The sequence below is a fragment of the Alligator mississippiensis genome, chromosome 14 (genome assembly GCF_030867095.1).
Source record: "Alligator mississippiensis isolate rAllMis1 chromosome 14, rAllMis1, whole genome shotgun sequence".
NCBI classification, from domain to species: Eukaryota; Metazoa; Chordata; order Crocodylia; family Alligatoridae; genus Alligator; species Alligator mississippiensis.
In genome coordinates, this window is record NC_081837.1 from 5,792,656 (window position 1) to 5,813,420 (window position 20,765).

At 39.9% G+C, this 20,765-nt stretch overlaps 1 protein-coding gene across 7 annotated transcripts in view; it reads right to left on the minus strand.

Annotated features, from left to right (window-relative positions):
• Positions 1 to 3,386: 3,386 nt before the first annotated feature.
• SYNRG (synergin gamma) overlaps positions 3,387 to 20,765 on the minus strand; it is a 51,847-nt gene continuing 34,468 nt past the window's right edge. For 5 of the 7 annotated variants that reach the window (XM_014608093.3, XM_014608091.3, XM_059717462.1 and 2 more), the window contains 8 exons: positions 13,937 to 14,530; positions 13,381 to 13,544; positions 12,328 to 12,381; positions 11,440 to 11,536; positions 10,982 to 11,130; positions 6,882 to 6,992; positions 6,404 to 6,439; positions 3,387 to 5,164 (listed from right to left, as the gene is read on the minus strand). In XM_014608093.3, the coding sequence (XP_014463579.3) occupies positions 5,033 to 5,164; positions 6,404 to 6,439; positions 6,882 to 6,992; positions 10,982 to 11,130; positions 11,440 to 11,536; positions 12,328 to 12,381; positions 13,381 to 13,544; positions 13,937 to 14,530 (1,337 nt within the window). In that variant the 3' untranslated portion in view covers positions 3,387 to 5,032. The remainder of the gene's footprint in view (positions 5,165 to 6,403; positions 6,440 to 6,881; positions 6,993 to 10,981; positions 11,131 to 11,439; positions 11,537 to 12,327; positions 12,382 to 13,380; positions 13,545 to 13,936; positions 14,531 to 20,765) is intronic. The other 2 variants (XM_019493446.2, XM_059717461.1) reach the window with 1 other exon arrangement.

The following is a 20,765-nucleotide window of genomic DNA, read 5'->3' on the forward strand; positions in this document are numbered from 1 at the left end:
TTATTGCAAGGCAGTTCTCTAAGTGCCCAGGGACTTAATATTACTATCCGTATAACTCTGCTTAGAAAGAAGCCAAAGCATCATTATGCTGTATAAGCAATTGTATTCCCCTCCATCTCCATCAAGTTATTCTTCTAGCCTCAGTTGTTATACTGAAAGGCAAGGCATAAACTTATTCACATTAAACTTCAAATTACTCCTATTTGTACTTTCAAATAAATGTCAAGGCTTATAGAGTAGACAGTCCTAAGAGCTTTTGACAGCATAATCTTTTCTTTTTTCCATTTTGCATTTTGAGTGTAGGATGTATTATTACAAGCATACCCCTGGGTAACAATATTCTGAGATAATGTGTTAGCCTTTGAGATAATGGCCTACTTTGGCCACTAGACAAAGAAGAACATTCACTCCAGAAGAGCACCGGGACAGGAGGCAGAGGGGAGGGGCTGTTAGTGTTAACCACTGATCGGGGAAAGCATTTAAGTATATGCCTAACTCTATGCACTTGCTAAAGAACCAGAAAAATCAATGGAATTTACACACATGCTAAAGGGTTTTGCTGAACTCCAACCAGAGGCAGGCTCCTATTAATACTCCTATCACAGTCAATATTTCATTGACCAAAACATTGTTTTTACCTACCATTGAAACAAGTGCTGCAAAAGACTTCTCAAAGTGTAATACATGCAGGACACCGAGAAGCCGAGAGTAGATCTTAAGTCTGTTTCCTAGCCTCTGGCCTTGTAAAGTTCCCGGCAAAGGGACCCCACACAAACACGGAACGGACCCGCTCCGGACATAAAAGGCGAGATATCAAAGCAATTCAACAGCATGTTGTAGAGACGTACCAGCTATCCCCTGCAACAAGTCACTGTAGAGATTTTTGTCAGAAATCACAGGTTCTTTATTGAGACGAACATTTCACTGAGATTCAACAAGAGGATTAAGCCACTTCATGGATTAGTGATGTAAATCACATATTCAAAAGTAAAAGCAATAAAAGCTTTTCTCATCAGGTTTAAATTACCAGCAACAACTCTAACACAGCACTAATTAAAACAAGAGCTTCCACTACTGTATTAAATCACAAGGCAAATGAATATTCAGTTGACTGCAGAAAGAACCACAATAGAAAGAAACATTTTCTGATGTAGAAATATTCCCTTTAAAACTATGATATTTATGTTTTAACCTGGGAACTGGAAGAACTGGATTAAACACATGCCCAGAAAGCAAAAAAGTCACTTTAAGAAAAAGTGGTTTGCACAATAGCAGGTTTTATTGGGAAAAAAAAAAATCTTTTTCATTCTAAATTTCGCTAATTTAACACATTACTAATTAGGAAACAATGTATCCTTTAGATTCTCTTCACACGTTTCCTTTTCTTGACCTCACAGACTGTACTTCATTGTAACTGCATTTTTACTACAGGGTTACTCCAAGAAATGGAAAAGCTGATTAGCTTAAAATACATTTTATGGGAAAGCCAACTGCTGCCAAAGGTGAAAAATTACTGGAATATTCAAATATGGAAAGCACATAGTGATTCACATGTTTTTTTTCTTTATCACAACTCCAAACTTTTACAAAGGAAGATTAAACAGTTGGGGGATTTAAAAAAAAACCCCACATGACAACAGCTAGGTTTGACTGGTTTCTAATGCTTGAAGGTACTTCATATCACTTCATATATTATACACTCAATGGCTGGGGAGGAGGGAAACAGCCATATTAGGAACCCAAAAGAACATTAACAGTATACAAAGTTTAAATTAACCACAGTAATAATCAAATTGAAAAATCAAGATATACACAGAATGCAAAATTCAGTTTCCACAGGCAACTCAAAGAGAGAATAAGTACATTAAAAAAAACAAACAAACCGTTTCGCACATTTAATTTCATTAAATAGAGTACACCAAAAGAGTTACATTTCCAGAACTCTACAACCGAAGCGGATCTAAGTGTGTGTTAACCTGCGCTCAATTAAAAGCAAGGGAAAGTGGTCTGACATTACAGTGTAGAAAATACTGTAACCTTGGATACAGAGTCCAAGGACACTGGGCCTTTGGCTAACAGTATAATAGATGAGGAGAAGCTGAATGCAACACCGAATCATTTTAATGACTGGGATATGCAAGTGGAATGCCCTTATCAGCGGTATCTAAATGTAAAACATTTGCATCATGAGAAAGTGTTTAGAAAACCGCCTTTTGCTTGACATGGACACATTCATACCATCTGCTGCCCTCCCTGTCTGTACAGAGGATGAGACTAGTAGTGTCATACTTCAATAAGCTCTCCTATAATTATACTTTTAAATGTCCTTTCCCTATTTTTATGTGCCGAAGACATGCTGGCTACATCTAACAGGGGACATACCTGCCTAACAAGTGGGAACAAAGAAAAAAAAAAGAGGTAATTGGAAAAGACTTGACACTAGTACAACAGCTAGTAACGTACAGTATTCAAAATACAGGTTTGTTGTAGAGTTTGCGTTGTAGCCAGTTGAGCCCATGTCAGTCCCCTCTAAATAAACTGATGTAAGAGATTTTCTCTAGTTTAAAAAAAATATATATATATATATATATATTTTTTTTTTAAACTAGAGAAAATCTCTTACATCAGTTTATTTAGAGGGGACTGACATGGGCTCAACTGGCTACAACGCAAACTCTACAACAAACCTGTATGTGTATATATATATATATATATATATATATATATATATTGAAGACCAGCGAGGGAACCCAAGTCAGTAAAAGAGCTCCTTTTGTCACAATACAAGCAAGGGCCTGGAGTGACCACAGTATTTAACCACTTAAACTGTCCCAATGCCTTCAGCAGGACTGCTCAGGTGCTTAAACACCTTCCTAATTTGGGGGATTGGGGCCTAAAACTGCTAATTTACTAGGCTGGATAGTAGACAGTGGAGTTCTTTCCAACAGTAAATACAAGACAATGATACAAAATATATGGCAGTCCTTGATCATCATGAAAAACCCCATTATCTTATCACAAGGAGCTACACTAGACACTACTGCATGCAGACCCTCCGACTAAAACAAAACAGGCCAGACGAACAGGAATCACCTTGTTTCAGTAAACACCCTGCAGCAGAAGGTAGGTGCTCACTGTTATTGAACAGCTGCCATTTGATTAGCTCGAGTCTGAGACCACATTTATTATACGAATACGCCTGTTTCTGACAATAGGATGATTTATTGTAATTGATGTTAATAAGGGTCACCCACCTTTTATTCTTATTAGCCGAGCCTTCCTTTCAGCTGGAGTAATTAATTTGTGAACATAACTAAGTTTTTTATGTGAAGCATCGTTTTTCCCCACCCCTGTAATTTTGTTACCAGCAATTCACCACAGTTCACAGCAGAGACAAGGCTTGCTCTGAGAACCCAGTGATATCCTGGAAAGAAGGGAGCTTCTCTCCAGGTCTGTATGAGAAACTACAATCAGTCGCTGAACGATGGAATCAGTTGTACTATGCAACAGCGGCTCTCAACTGGCCCTCTGTGAATCAAAACTAATAAAGTCTTGCTGTGGCAGTGCCCTTAAAAATAAAACGTTTCCACTGGACTGAAAATTTTCTAGCTTAGTAAAGCAACAAGCAATTCGGAGGAGCTAAGTTCAAGCACCATTTGCTGCAGTCTGAACTGGAAAGGTTTCTTCATAGCAAACCTGTTTTATATTCATATTTTACACTGTTATCATGAAGTTGAATCTGAAAAGGGGGGGGGGGGGGGGAGGATTGCAAACTTCTAGGTTTGAGAGTAGCTTTTTGTGACAGCTGGAGACACTGACCTCGTACTGTCCAAATAGGAACACTTGCGTTGAGTGCCACTGTCCTTGGTATTAGCGCAGTGCTGGAACGCCGGACTCCCAGTATGAAAAAGCCAGTGCCTATCTGAACACCAAGCTCGGGGGAAACAGGTCCTGTCAGTTTAGTGAGTTTGGCAAACAGCCTTTACAGACATTTGACTACATAAGCCAAGAAGAGTCCCATCAAGAAACGCACATTCGTTTACAGCAAAGAGTAAAAGACACAGGAACGGACATTTGATAGCCGTTGGGTAGGAATTTCACCATCATGTGCAGTGATGTTGCTGTACAGTTATATAATAAGGGAGATGAGGAGCTAAATCCATAATGCATCATTTTGAAAATGTATCCCCTTCCACCTGCAGCTCTAGGAAAAGTCTGAGGGGGACGTGTCTAGTATTTACAGTAGAGTAGGAAAGACCGCAAGCTTTAAAATCCAACTGCCTGTAATAAAGCCTAGAGACAGGTAAAAAAAATTCAAACATACAATAATTGTATTTCCAGTTTTTCCTAAATATTAGCTAGCTAAGTACATGACTAACATGTATTATTATACAGAATCCATAATCCTATAAATTAACAATGGCTCATTGCAGTCTAACAATCTGATTCCTTCCAAGTCAGTAACTCCTTTCTCCTTGAATATTACTGACACTTGTTGTGCATCGCAATATGTAGCAGCAAATAAGTTAGAGAAAGAACATCTTGGTCCACATGTTAAAAATATTAGCAAAGGAAAGGTTAACTTGCAAATACGCATTTCAAGTATGTGCCTAAGGGGTGGCTTTTCTGTGTAAATGTACATAGCCTAGTATTTCTGATCTCTCTCTGAAGTGGCAAGAACTGTTTTACCTCACAGGTTGATTTATCATGATCAGCAAAGCGGTCCGCTATCAAGTGCCAACCAACCTCAGCTTGGGAGACTGAAATGACATGTTTTGTGCCACGGTGCACACATTTCTCTAGTTATTCCTGGAAACTTCAAATCATGGCTCAAACTTGCTAGGGAAATTCTTCACAGGGGAATGTGTTATAGTGGCTTTGACCTACTGGAGTGCAAGAAAATTGCAAAAATGAACATTTCAAAAAATGCCACCCACTACTCCCAAAAGCCTTCATGCTTATCCCCCAACATCAATAATCCAAGGGTCATGTGTCACTCCAGTCTGACAGTTTGTCTTCAGTACAAGTCCTTTCAAAGCAGGTCTGGCAAAATAAGGCCTGGAGGTTTCGGCTCCACACAATTGATCCAGAAGTTTGCACAGCTCGCATGGTACTGGTGCCCACCATAAGCCAGTTTAAAGTTATCCGTTTCCGAATTAAAGGCCTAGAATACAAATGGAAAGAAAGTGTGACAGTCCCATCTATGCAGCAATGTGAGAACTAAGAGATGACTGGATCCCTGTGCATGTGTTCACCCTAAGAAAGCACAGAGCTATCAGACCTGCAGCCTGCCCCAAATTTCATCTTCAGCTGCACAAGTAAAGCAGCCAGCAACAAGATGCCATTTCAGTCCTGCAGAAATCTGGGCAGACAATGTCTTCAACTGAAACAGCTTAAGCCGTGGACTCCAGTAGCTACACACAGAGCAAAATGAGCTGTTTGGTATTATGTTTGACCTCAAGCCTGGGAACTGATTCAACTCATTGCATGCCTCCCCTCCTACTTTAGAGACCAACTTGCTGGGCCATCCCATAACTACTGCACTTCAAGTTTATTTCATTTACTGGGGCAAATTCTGCTGTGATTCAAGAAGGTGCAACTTCTGACATCAGAGTTATGTCTGGCTATTCCAGGGTTGAATTTGGCACCACCTTCTGTAAGAAGCAGCTACTTTAAGAGGAGTTTTCTGAATAAAGAGTGTGAAACTATTAAAACAAGCTGAAAAGTCCCTGAAGGGGTTTCAGGTTGTCATTACTAGTAGGAGGCCGTGCTCAGATGTCTGGGTAAACAAGAAGTTACAGAGTACTTTTTTGATTAAGTCCCATGGGATAAGATGAAAGAGTTTTCTTGTTCAGTAACAAAACAGCTAGAAGCTTTTCACTGCTTATTCTCCATAGCTACATGGCTGTAAAACTTCACAGTTATCCGATGAAAACATATTCTTTAAAAAAAAGAAATCATTAGCAAATACTCCCACTACGGTTATCTAAAGCATATGGTCGCCTTTCTGTTACCCCAAAGCAATAGGTCGAGCATGACTTTAAAAGACAAACAGGTCAAAGAGTGCTGCACACACAAGCTGCAGTTCCCCCTTCCACAACAAAGATGCAGGCAGCTAACAAGAGTTCAAGAATTCACCACGCTGAACTGTCTACTACGCAACAAAAGTCGCACAAAACAGGAAGCTATTCACAAGGTACAGGCATGCAGATGAGACACACAGGAGGGCTCTAGTATGCGTTAGTTGATCAAATCAAATGTTATGGTCACAGAGACGACTAAGAGAAAGGTTCATGATTGGCACAATTGAGAATGACAGCTGGAGGCTAGTCACCAGTCTTGCCTTCCATACTCAGAATTTAGAGGATGAATCTATAAAGAGAATCATTTTACTGCTTCGTACTTTTCTAGGATGCTCCTCCACAGGCTTCTCTTCTTTCTGAAATAATGTCGAAACCAAAAGGTCAACAGAAGTCCTCATGTATACGAACTGGTCGGCAATTACTTTGGTTTTCGGGCTCCCCTCCCAAGTACCCTCCTTGCTTCCCTCCTGGCGTTCCTCACTGGCATGTTTCATAAGGGAAAATCATTACAAGTTCCCTTACATCTTGGCATCGGAGCATTTCTCACAGTGCTCCTCACATGCAACTTCTCCCCTCAGCTCTTCAGACTTACCAGCCACTAGTCACACGCTTGCTGAGAATTGACAATAAAGGGTTAACATGAGTTTCCATACAATGTGGTTGTAAAAATACTTAAGCCCCATCCTTTGCTATTGTAGGTGGTGAACTGCAGCCATGACATTTAACACAGGCAAGGCCTAAGTGGTGAGTTCAAGTAGGAAATGCAAAATGAGCTTAACAAAAGGCACCATTACTTACTTTACTTCTAGAATCTACATTCAAGAGGCACACCCCACAAGCAAGATCTTGGGCGTTTTTAATGCCTGGACGCAGCATACAAGAAGAGAAATCCAATGAGTTTTCATCTGGCTACAGAAATAACAAGATAGTTGGATTTAGGCAATTTCAAGAACTGAAAAAAAAAATTCACACAGCATAATGACTTAAAATTACCAATGTGCCTGCTCTGGAGGGGGCATGAAACTAAACAGTCATGAGGGAGAGATAATGTACTACACAGACCCATAAACTGATGCAGTTTTATCACAGCTATTAGCGTAGTTTCAAGCCTGCTATGTAATCTCCATTGACATTAGTTTATAACATTCAAACACTTGAAAAAAGCCTAGACAACAGAGCAGAGAATACTGGAGTTCCACGCTGCCACTTCAAAAGGGAATAGATGTGAAGTGAGAGGACAGGTGCCTGCTGCTATATTTCAAATACTTCCTATTAAAAGATTCCAGTAAATACAGGTCAGATGACAAATTATCCCTACAATTAAGGAGGTGGCAATAGGATAATGAGCAGTATAACTTCCAGTTGTGTTTAGGGTGGTATTAACTGTGTTAGTGCTTACTATTCAAATTTCCACAGCAACATCTAGTCATTTATTAATGATGAATAATCAAGGATTTTTCTTAAATTGGAACCAGAGCATAAGTACAACACCAAGTATTCACAGTCTGGTCAAACCCCCCCGCAATGCTCAGGAGGACTAACCATTTCATTGTATATGATAGTGTATGGTAAAGAAAGAGCTGAGAGCATAGTTTTGCACATAAAAGAGAGCTTCAACTATGTGTCATAGCTCTCTTGATTAGTTTTACAACTAGGCAACAAAAGAAAGAAATGGTCAATGTAAAATTATGCATGGGGGGTATATACACACTAAAAGCATTATTTGAAGGCTATCTGTAAGTTGTAATGTTTAAACAATCAAAAGCAATGCTCAGAAGTACAAAGGCAAAGGCTTTTAAAAAAATTGTGAGATCATAAAACAGATGCGTACTCATAATCCATGCCCTAGGTATTCTAATCACGCTCCCAGAGATGAACAATTTGAGAAATAATTGGAATCCTAAAAAAACCTTTAATCTTTAAGTAGATCAATCAAATTAATAAAGGCCCTCTAATATTTGTTTACCAAATGCATGAGTGAAGCAAATGAGAAGGTCATACAGCAATTTGCAATGGAAAACCATAAGGCTATGCATAAAATTACCTTGTAACAAAATTAATCCTTTAAATGATAAAATTAACCTTTTCAAGCACACGCCTGCGAGCTCAGGGATTTCTATGGGCTTAACTGGCGCTTCGGCACCATTTAGAAACCACAATTGTAAGTTTTATGGGTAGGTGTTTTCCATGTAGTACGTGCACACAAACCCATTATCAGCCCTTTTAAACTAAAGCAAGGCCAGTCAATTGTTATTGATTTTAAGTTAAAATAAATACCAATGGAGATTTTGGGCAAACATGCTGCATTCGGTTCTGCAAGACAAAAACCTGAATATCTCGTTTGGGACTCATCCTCCCTAAATAGTAGAAACCATATTTTAGTTAATTAACTGTACTTGACTATGCTTCAGTAATATTAAGCAATTGAGGAGCAACGCAAGGGTTAGGAATTCAGGTATTCAGGACAATTAAGTCAAATATTTCCAAAAAATATATTCTCAACTGTCACATTTGCCACTCAACAGTGGGGTGGGAGAGGGAGGAGGAAAAGCAGAATGAGAGAGGGACAAAGTCTATGAATCACTTTAGACTAGGGGTGTCAAACTCATCTGGCCCCATGGACTGGTCCATGCGCTGGATCTGGCTCAGGGACTGGTCCAGGAACTGGTCCCATGCCATGGGTTCGTGCCATGCCCCACGTGGGTCTGACTGGGGATCGGATGGCAGGGCTCTGTGGGCTCAATCCAGTCTGCAGGCTGTATGTTTGATGCCCTGGCTTTACACCTTGTCAACCCCAGCAGAAAAACGTACAACTGCCTAAGTCTCCCAACATAAGTCATTCTTTTTTTGTCTTGACTTCAACAGTCAAGTATTTCCCCCCCAGGTATATTTACTCCTCACTGACAGCACTTTGCCACATGAGGGCAAGTCATGCAAAATGGAATCCATCAACATGAATGCAGCCAACAGTGAGCTGGGCAGGAATCCACTACATCAGCAAGATAATCCAAATTCTCTGGTTAGGTGTAATGGTTCCTTTTTACAGGAGCAAGGAAGTGACACAGGTATACAAATCCTTTTGGCTGTCAACTGGAGAACAAAACATACCCAGAAAAAATATGCTGATAAACTAGTGAACAGGCTAATTTAGGGACAGATTGTGACACACTCAAACTGAATACTATTTAAACTGCAAACTGAATAAAAGAGGATCGTATCTTCTCGTTAAACCAAATGAACAGAGCACTATGCTAAGCCTGCAAGGCATGTAAGTCCTGCTCCCAGTTTTGTCACTGGCCTGCTGGATAAACTTGGGCAAATCACTTGTCTCTGTGCCTCAGATCCCCTGCCTGTAAAATGGGATGATTATACAGAGCACCTCTGTAAAGCGCATCAAGGCTATCTTCTGCTGAAAAGAACTAGAGATTAATGCAACGATGATCCCCGATAGACTTATGTTTCAAACATGTTTTGATGACACCTGTCTGGTTGAGTACTTGTATAGGGTTCATTGTTTTAGCCTCCGAATATTGATGAATCTTATTCCTTTGATACCTGATCAGTGCTAACACAGAGCCAAACTATTTTAACATTATCAGCTGATGTATTACATGTAGTGTGTCAGAACGGGACTAGACTTTATTAAGACTACATTTGCCACCAATATGATTCTGATGAAAAAGGAGAAGATGAGCTGCTGATCACTTATAGATGTCTTTTTTCCCCCTCTCCTGAGAGTTACAGTTGATTGAAAAGAAGTTTATTTCAAGTAGAAACCCAGCATACAAAATCTCTTGCAGCTAAATCTCCACAAGAGACACACTAAGATTTTTGGTATGCAGAGTTATGATGCATGCAAGAATCCATGAATTAAGTACTCAATAATGAGAGGAAATATTCTAGCGAGGATTTATTTGTTTATACTTGACATGTTGTGCTGGTTTTAATCTAAATATTAAAAAGACACTTTGATTTTGTACGGAGTCAAAAAGAACCATTACATTGGATCGTGTCAAGGACTTACGGATTAACCGCTCCCAAGCACGGAGCAAGTTATTTCTGTGGTTGGTATCTACCAAGGAAACGCACAAGACACATGTGTAATTCTCTATGTTCTGCATTCCACATTACTTATTGCAACCAAACAAAGGTTCTTAAAAACTGGAAGTTTTAAATGGAAAGTTAATTTTTTTCTTGCCTTCTGTTTCTTATTTTCACGCCCAGTCAACAGCAAGATCCCCTTTGACCCCACTCCCTCTAAGACATCTTCCACAGCAAGCTCCCCTCCTCTCAGCAACCACGCATTTAGGAATTAAACAGAACCCTTCTTCATATCGCATTAAAATGCCCTCTCCCAGCTGGCTACGCAGGAACAGCTGTTGAGGAGGGAACAAAAGCACTCCTTCCATCCCAAGGCTAATGAGTTTTCTCTGGCCTTGGCAATTCCATCTAGAGGAGGGAGGGCACTCAGAACCGAGGATCTGTTATTTATTCTGCAGCAAAACCCAAAATGAATTCAACATTTTACAAGCAGAGAAGATGACAGTCCCGACTTGGAAGTGCATCCAGTCTAGTCAGTCGACTGCACAGCAGAGTTTTACGATTCTCTGCTGGAATATTATAACGGCTATTTATTTTTCCTTTTTAACACCACGCTTATGTTATTTAAAGCTCACTGTGGGTGATCCATGGACAATCGGGATGTATCACCTAAACCTAAAAACGAGACCATATCACCCTGTCCTATATGCAGAGTTTAAATAGTTTAAGAAGTTGGATATACAAAAAGATAAAATGGAGGAACGAGGAAGTTCAATGACTGAACAAGGTGTCTTAGTTAAACATGCATGTGATACGAGGTTTCTTCTAGAAAGGAAGCAGCTTACTCAAGGCCTTACCGTTAAAGCAGCAAGTGACATGAAGCTTATTAGGTTGTTCCACAGTTTATCAATATCTTTCAGAAGCTGTTGGAGTTTCTCACTGCACACGGCCGTAGCCTTGATACCCAGTTCAACTCGTTTGGTCACTCGATAGACCTCAACAACCCCTGGGAAAATTACACAGAGCAGAGAATGAGAGACAAGTCGTTGACTCCCAAGAACAGTACCCTCAAGGTTTCCAAAATGCAGGCTCAGAAAGAACAGTTAATGGGCATTACACCTATTTTGAGGAACGCCCATGACCACTTTCATTTGTTTCAAAATAATTCTGCTACATTCATTTCACTAAAGACATCACCATTATTCCCATCTGGGCATTCTTTGAGCCAAAAATACTATTTGGAAAGTGTGATAACATACTAATATTTTAAATAGGGGAACATTTAATGCAAGGCACACAGTAAAATGAAACATACCTAATAAATATTCCATGCCTTGCGCCGATTGGATTACTTCAGTGCAAACAGATGAACTACTGATTCCATTTAGGGTGTCATTTGCCTTCTTAATGACCTAGCAGGAAAAATGGTGGCATTAACAAATCCTGTTTACCTTAAAATAATAATTACAACAAAAGTGCCAACAACAGAAATGGCAGCAGTTAATAAAAGTTAGCAGGAAAGTGGACACGGCCCATCACATGGATTTATTTATTCTTGCTATATGTTGATCAGGGTAGAAGAATGGCCATTTTTAGACTTTAACTCATCCCCTCAAAGTTGTTTTTTTTGGTAAGAAATATATATGTGAGAAAAAAAAAATACGTAAGCTTATAGGAAAGCTTATATTTATATATAAACTTTCCTTTAACAATACTGTTTAAATATCCTGACTGGCTTTTTTCTGCTATCTAATAAAACAATATTCAGAAGGAAAAAGTACTCTAGTCTCCAAACATGTAGGTCTATATACCAGAAGAAATTCTTGCCCAACCTGATGCTACTCGCAGGGGCCCAATTTTAAGACAGTGCTGAGAACCCATCCTCTGAAAACAAAGGTCCTATGGGGCATCTCAATTTGCTTCAAGAGAAGAACTAAGACACCCAAATTATCTCCTCGCTTGACAATGTACCAGCCAAATTATCTGCAAGTGATAGACAGTATGGTAGCAGCTTTATTTGGCAAAGTGAAATATCTGATTAGGTTATCTCGTATATATTTACAGCAAGTCATCTTCTATTGACATCATTCATTTTTAAATGACAATTCATTCAGGTCCACACATGCCCTTCCAGATGCTTTCACTGGATCATGCAGTACATGCAGGAAGTAGGCGGTAATTTCAATAAAGGTTATACACTTACTTGTAGAGCACTTTCCAGGCATCTCTGCCACTCATATGCGTATCTCTCACTTTCCTATTTAAAAAAAGAAGAGTCATACGAAAAGCACATCAGGCTGTCACGTAAGGAGGCATCAGTTGAAAACAAAAACAGGAAATAAGCATTCGCCTTTGTATCTGAACTGCAATACTTCATCCACAGCCAGTGAAGCCTGTACCATAACTAGAATTAGATTTTATGAATAATTTGGATTTGTCACCGACTTGAACCACTCAGTCCTAGTGACTCAGATAATACTGATCAAAGTTTCTAAAACTCAACTATATTTCTCCGCAGGGAAGGTGGGTATTGCATAGTTGAATTAAATATAGTTACAACTATGGAAGTTAAATCTTAAAGAGCTATGTTGATTAAGGGGTTACACACTCTTATTGCCTCCCAAATCTAGCATCACAAAAGAGATGAGTCACCAAAAGCAAGTAGACCAACTGTAGCTCTGACTAAACAGGCCATGTGAAGCCATTCATTTACAGGAAACTACTTCCAAACCCGCTTGGAACTCTGCTCAGAGAAAAAGGGAAAGGAAATAAAACTCTCTTTCCAACGTATCCATTTAAAACTGTGCATAGGAAATTTTTTTTAAAAAACTAAGCAAAGCACTAAAAAGAAACATTTGATGCCCATGGATTTGGATAATTATCCACTATTGGCATCTTAATAATTCCTCCTTAAATGCAACTTTGCTTTCTATATATGTAAATCTGAGCGAGGAAAGGGATACACAAGGGAAGTACAACAGTATACAACACTGACTATACTTTGGGTCACCTTGGATGCTTGGTGTAATTTTTCTGAGCCTGGGCTTCGAAGAAACCTGGAGGAGAGAACTGCTTCCCAAGCAGCTTACAATTCGAGGCCTGAAGGCTGCATGCAACTGAACACCTCCCCCACCAGGATCAGGCCTCAAACCATACATCTACCAAAAGATCCCAAACAGATGAACGGTGGAGTACTGTTAATATTGCATTAGTTCAAGCAAGCATCGCCTGGATGGGTTTGCAGACCATTCCTTACCTCTACTTCCCCTGTGAGGTCTTTGTATTTGTCTCTGATGACAGGCAAAGCAGGCTTCTCACTCAGAGTATTGGAGCGATCTCTAAAAGGTTGCTCCAAAGCTGGTGACGGGGAAGAGCGGCTTATCTCCCTGTCACCTAGACTCAAGCTCCTTTTATGAGACCCTGTGAGAAATTATAGTACAAGCTAATTATTCGCCGCATGTATCCAAAGAAAAATAAGAAATCCTTTACATTTAAAGGTAGCAATAGTGAATGGGGCTGCACTGACAACCAGAAAAATCAAGTACATTGATCACTAGGTGTTAAAAGCAGTACTCTGAGCCTCCCCAAAGCGAGATGTGTTATAGTTCCAGCTCCAGGCCTATTCGATCTGTAGGAAGCTACCTGTAAAAAAGGCCCGATACAAAGCCCACTGAACTCAACAGAAGACTCAGATTTATTCCAATGAGCTTTGGAACAGTCTGCAAGGGAGAACATCACTTGCTCACTAATAAAAAGCAGAATACCGAATGGATGTGTCTGTATGCGTTATGAACCACCCTGAACATGCTCACCTTGAACAGAGAGGTCAAAGGTAGCAAGTTCACTCTTGATCATTTCTTCGCTAGATTTCACCTTGCCTTGCGACGTGGCCACCAAGAAGTCAAATTTGCTGATTTTAGGCTTTTCACTTTGAAATTCTCCAAAGTCATCTGTGCACTCTTTTGGTGGTTCAGAGGAGATGCCACCGGTGGCTAAGTCAACCTCTTGGCTTCCATCAACTGCAGCTGTATCCTGCGCTTCTGATAACGGCCTTGCAAAGTCTCCGAAGTCTCCAACATCATCATCACTCTGACCACTGGATGTAGGGCCAGGTTCTTTGAAGTTTGCAAAGGCTGTGAACGCAACGTCCTGTAAAGCTTCCTCGCTAAAAAAGGTGGTCACTTTGGAAACTGTCGTCATGGTAATGTTTTCCGAACTGCCAAACAAAGTCTCCTTCTTCTGCAGAACTGAGGTAGCTGGGGAAAATCCACTCCCTGGGCTAAAGGAAGAGGGCTTCTTGCTCTGAGGAATGTCTTCTTTGTCTGGCCACTCATAGCTTGCAAGGCTGCTTACCGCAGAGCCGCTGTTATAGTTTCCAAACTGGGCACATTTTAAGTCATCTATATCTGAAGGAAAAAAAAAAATACATATACACACACACACTCACAATTAGGGATTCTGCCAAAGTTTAGAAGTCAATCTCCCTATGCTGTACAGAAATGATAGCTATTGGTGATCAACCTTGCTGAGCCAGGAAAACAGCTTCCTTGGGTCTGCACTGAGCTGACATCTCAAGTCGGTGAGACTTAATCTAGATCTTGCACAAAAAATAAATCTTATAAATTGCTATGTGGGAATCTAAAAATTCTCTACTTCTGACATACCGACCTTGAACAAAACACACAGAAAACTGGTCTAGCTCTCCTCCCCTCCTATTTTGCCCCCAGATAATATGTCCCAAAGAATAAATACAACCGCTGCCGTCGGCGAAGAGCATGCCAAAGGCTTTTAACAGCAAGCAAGTCCTGTTCTTAAAAATTATGAATTACAGAAGCACTGCCTGACTTCATTTGTTTAAGCCTGCAAGTTTCAGGAGCATCAATGTTGCAAAGATCTTTAATTTTAGCTTACACACATCGTTGATTCAGATAACTAGATAGAAAACTAACCATATGACACAAGCTTTCAATCCAACATTTAGGACTTACCCAGTATTTACATGGGCCAATAGGTCCGTCTTCCTGCCCTAAATGGGTACAAGAAAGACAGCGATGCCTTTTTCTTATGCCGAGGCCACCGAAAGAAACAACGCAGTGATCTGATTGATCTCTGCTAGACTGTCTGCTACCCACATTCAACTTTTTTTTTTTTTTAATTTAGACTGAGACGGTTCCATATGGGGCGGTATAAAAAGCCAGGGGCCGTAGACTTTTTGTGCAAGCATTAAAAAAAGGCTATGCTTGGCATTTGTTTCTAGGCATTAACAATTGTCAATTTGCATTAGACACCCAGCTGCTGCTCCACGCCTAGGGTAAAATGGTCTCAAGGTAAAGCAAACACAAACCAGAAAAACACGTTCTCTTCGCATCATTTTAGCCGAGGCTGCACTGATAAACATTTGGGTCCTAACTGGCTTGCACGCAGTAACAGCAGCTTGGGTTTCATAAAGATAGTGTGGAAACAAGTTGACATTCCAGCTGCCCTTTTTATTCAATCTGGCTATACCAGCCTGAGGATTAAGCCATTTTAACAACACATTTCTGCCTGCATTTACTCATTTTACTGGAAGGAAAGAGCACGCAGAGCTGCTTTAGGCTGCTTTCCCGGCCTGACCCACATACATGATTAATCAGGAAGTCCAACAATTGTGCAAAATGATCACAGACAAGTTTAATGGCTGCAGCCAAAAAAAAAAAGCAAAGAGCTCCTTTGCAATGAGTCAGTGGGGCATAAAGTGTCACAGATTTGATTTTCCTCAGGAATACGGTTTGTGCTGCTGCAGCATGTGCGCGCCCGATAGCATCTCAGTAACAACAACAGTCCTTTGCATTTGTGTAGCCTCTTTCATCTGAACATCTCCAGGTACATACAGACCTTAAATCTGTCCAACAAGGATTATCCTCATCTTATTTGGGTGTAAAAAGGCATGGACCTGAAATCATGTGCACAAAATGAACCAGGGCAGAAGCAAGGCAGAGAGGTGGAAGCGGGCTGGCTTGCAATGGCTCGACGAGGAACTACTTACCTCCAAGGACTGCGCCTCAAAGCTAGCTTTTCATGTAGAAAAACCCAACCACTAAGTGTCTAGCATTAAAAGCTGCCAGAAAAGCCTCTAAAAATGTAAACCCAGTGTAATGAGAGCAGGACAGCACTAGAAGCAGCACATCACTCTTTACCCCACCAGTGTGTCGACTCGGGAACCTAATGATAACAGTGTCCATGTCACTATTCACTATTTCAGCATTCATCAAATAAACAGTGATAATCATCTTACAAGCATCTTCAGGATCCACTGTGATCAGATGCTTCTTTTAATCAACAAGTAGAAGCAACTTGGACTGTGAGCACATCCCACACCAATTTACTTTGTTTTTTCTTTCAATCTGACCTGTGGCTCAAGGTCGCACTGAGTCAGCAAAGGGTTTACGACACAGTTTTGAATCCCCAATGCTTCTTAGCCCATACGCTAGGCTTCTACTCCACCTTCCTGGCAAAGGCAGCAAAATGATAGTTCACTCCTTTGGGATTACTCAGAAAAATGTATAATGGCTCCTGAGTAAGATCGTTTCATAGCTAGGAGAGTCCCAGAGAAATGTACTAAAAAACCAAGTACTAAAAATAAATATGGATGCAATTCTAAAATGTTGCAAGCCAAACGAGTTGTTATAATAAATCCTGTCTTAAGGTCATTGTAAAAATCACCAGTTTGGCTAGCACATGCTCCTAGTTAAAAGCTGCCCTGTGGGGGAAATGGGAGTCATTATCCTTGTGATGGCTGCAACCTGCACCAGATTTAAAAGGTTGATCCTGGCTCCCAATTAAATTATCTACCAAGTAATACAGAAAAACTCTCATTCTTTCTTTTCCTGAAAGGCTGCAGAGCACCTTGCCACATGATTAATATACAGATAAGCAGGTTACATGTGAAAAGCATTCAATGATTGACCCTAGGGAACTCTTTTTGATCTGGGTATTTTTATTATTGGCACAATGATGTTTTATTAAACACTGTTCAGATCTGTTCCTGCAACTGCTTCTACTCTAGAGACCGCGGATAAGTTTAATGAAAAAAAAATTAGTTGCAGCATTTGAACTTCAGCTATAACCTCTGGCATAATAAGAGCTTAATAATGTTGTTATGGCAATTCAATGTGTTTTTTTTTAAATGGTTGTGCATCAGTGGCAGCAGTCATTCAAAACATGTGATCGTTAACTGAAAATAAATCTCAAGTAATTCCAAGAGCTAAGCACCGTCTTTAGAAAAACACAGTTCCTACCCAGAAATATCTGTAGAAATTTCTTCCTCCAAGGACTTCACATTTTAAACCAATGGGAGAGCACAAAACTTCTTGAAAAATATATTACTGAAAGAGCAAAGGCTTAAACCATTCCAAATTCTCTCACATGTTTTTTGCTTTCAAGATACTGTAATCTTCCTAGCTAAGCAGGATTAGTGTCCTGCACTTCCTATATTGGAAACTATTTCATGATGAACGTAAGCAGAATGGCAAGGCGCAAAATAGATTTTCAAGACTGATTAGCATTTTTGGCAGCCTGCATTACGTTTCAACATATATTGAGTAAAACTTCATCAGCACTTTTTTGGGGGGAAAAAAAGCAACAAATTGTCCTGTCAAAGTAAATCAAGGCATGAATGAATCATGCAAAACATTTCTTAACTACTTTTTCCATAATTCTACCCACAAAACTTGTATTCAATATATTATAGTGTAATATGTTAAAATGAGGCAATGATCCCTTAATAACAATGCTGTCAAGTTCTTGGCGTCTTTCTGAAAGGATATAATACACAATGCTTTTTATATTTATGACAATATAAAATATCTTAATGATTCCACTGCCATTTTATTAAAGAAGGATCATATTAGCCTCCAACAGGCCAGCCACCAGTGTATCTTGCAGTCAAATTAAACTTCACTAAGGAATAAATGCATATGGATGCCCAAATTACCAAATGTGGAGAAAACACACGGGATGAAAATGAACGAGGTTTACAGAAATGCCAATGAAGCTGCATTAGAAATGACCGAAATGGAGTACAGCAGATGGATCTGCCTCTTTTAAAAGAAATGTCTTTTAAATGTCTGTGATAGATATCGAATATCTATGTCTATTCAAATATCTACTTAAGCCCTCATAAGCATTTTAGCATATTGCAACATAGTCCCGTGGTTTGAAAAACAACCAACCAACCCCCCCACTTGCAAAAATAAATCAAGACAGAAAATTGAACATAATCAGACAGTCCCTTCTTCCACAATTTTAACTCAAGTACAACATGAAAGCAATCCATCCAGCAATTATTAAATGTGTTGACTAAAATATGTATGAGCTTTGAAGTTAATCCAAGGTAATTTAATAGTAAGCTATTTCGGACTGCAGGTTTTCTGGAGCAGAGTTTGCTTTAATGCACCAATTCTTCTTTTACCGCCAGTTGCTTCAACAGAATTTGGATATATGGAGAATCCATAAACTGTATTAGAAAAGAAGTGTCCAGTTCTCCATAAAAATTGCCCAAGGGACAACCAAAGGCTATTTGTCAGGTCCATATGTCCACCCACCCTGTGCTGATCAGGTCCTCATACAGCCTAACAACGCACGTATGCTGATCTATTCAAACATCAAGCACTATGAAACCAGTGATGTGAACAGAGATTTGTGCATTAAAAGAAACAAGAAAAATTTTCAAGGAGAAAGGGAAGGGTTCTTTGTAGTCCCAACACTACAAACAGTGACTGTCAAGGAGCACTAGAAGCTGAACAGCAGAGTTTCAATCATTCCTGGAGTGCAGAGTGAAAGATTTGATCCCGCCCCTTCTTTACCCCCCTTCCTGTACAACATTTTCCATTTGGGATCTGTCTAAATGATGTTCTCTGCTAAGTTTGCAGTCTGCCTAATCATTGCCTGGGAATAGCCACAGTACGACTCACCAGCCTCGCTGCTGTGGATGAGCCTTAGAAGGATACCCATCAGGGACCATACAGAAGAATGCTGACGGGGGATGAAATACTGCTATAAAACCGTTTCCCGGTGTTATCTAATCTACACAAAAAAACTCGACATCCCTCATTTGAGCTGACTACAATAATCTACTTCAACTACTATAGATTAGATTATGTTTGCACATTGTCTGGAAGCAATTTCCAGACGGGACTTTTCAATGTCAGTGGTTTAATTGCTTTAAGGAAAATCCATCTGATGGTAAGAATGACACTGGGACCGATATCTGAAGGCTATTCGGTCTTTTTTGAATTATTGTTATTATTTTAGAACCTTTCACCTCAAGACCACAAATTGGGATTCAGTCTAAACATTGTTATATCATGTGAAGGCTGTTAGGGGACCTCTATAAAGACAAGCTAGCTGTCACCTCCATTCCTAGTGGACAAGAGATCTGTGTCACAAAACACACACAACTGGCAATGTTGTTGGCAGTCTTAGACAGAGTCCAAAGACAGATGCAGCTATGGAAACTGCTTCCTCCCTACCCTTTTTCAGGCAAGATGCCTCCAGGTCAGGACCGAGATGTATGGACAGGCAGAGTGCAGAGGGCTGTGCTATTGCAGCTGGATCGTGCTTATTAGTGGACTGGAGGAATTCAGGGCTAGCTTGTCAGTTGGTGAAAACAGGCACGAGATCCAAAAACTACAAAACAGGACTGCTCCAATTCGTTCTTGTAGAGGACAAGCAGCAGCAGCAGCAGCAGCAGCAGCACTTCTGGCTGAAAACCATCCAGAGCTAATGAACTCCATCCAAGTAGAGGGGAGAAGAAAAAAAAAGGCTTCCCACGTGGTGGAATTAGAGTCTGACCAAACAGGATTTCTTTTTTCCATCTTATGAGAAAGTGTGATTGAGCATGATAATTACTCTCAGCTTTGGGAACAAAACTGAAATGCTCATTTAGCCCTCTGAGTGAAAAAACAACTCTGTTTAATCCTTTGGAGTCCTAAAATTGGATCTATTTAGCGAGTTGCTGTGTACTCTGACACAAAAAACTCCACATATTTGTGTATATAGTTGTCAGATTCCTCATGGGGGAAATGGAAAAGCCTTTGTACCAATATTCACATGGACTTTACACTAAGCTAGATCTGGCAGCCAAACTTACGAAAATAAAGCAAGGACAGAAAACCAAACAGTCAAAAAATATTAAACAAGACCACAGAGAAAACTAACATCAAATTGAAACTACCCAGTATTTTCCAATTCATTCACTCCCATGCCTCACCTGAACTATTCGAACAGAACAACAATACCGGGTTTACATCTGTCAGCTGATTAAAAAGAGTTGAGGGCAAGACAAAATGCATAAACTCTACAAAACAAACACCAAATTTCCTCTTTACGGTTTATCAAGCTATGTGTGAAGAAGATAAACATTTCTTCTCACTAGCTCTAGCTGTTGCTTGTATGGCCAAAAAAAATATCAACTTAAACCAAAATCTGGCAACCAAATAATCCTCACTCTTTTTCATGGCTTCTTAGTGAAAAAACAGACAGGCAGAACACCCTGATTTTACAAGCAGAGTTGTAAAGTATGAATGCAACAAGCTTTTCATTATCATTTGTAGAATCTTATCTTGTGCTCCAAAATAGCAGCAGTATAGCAAAAGCATTAGT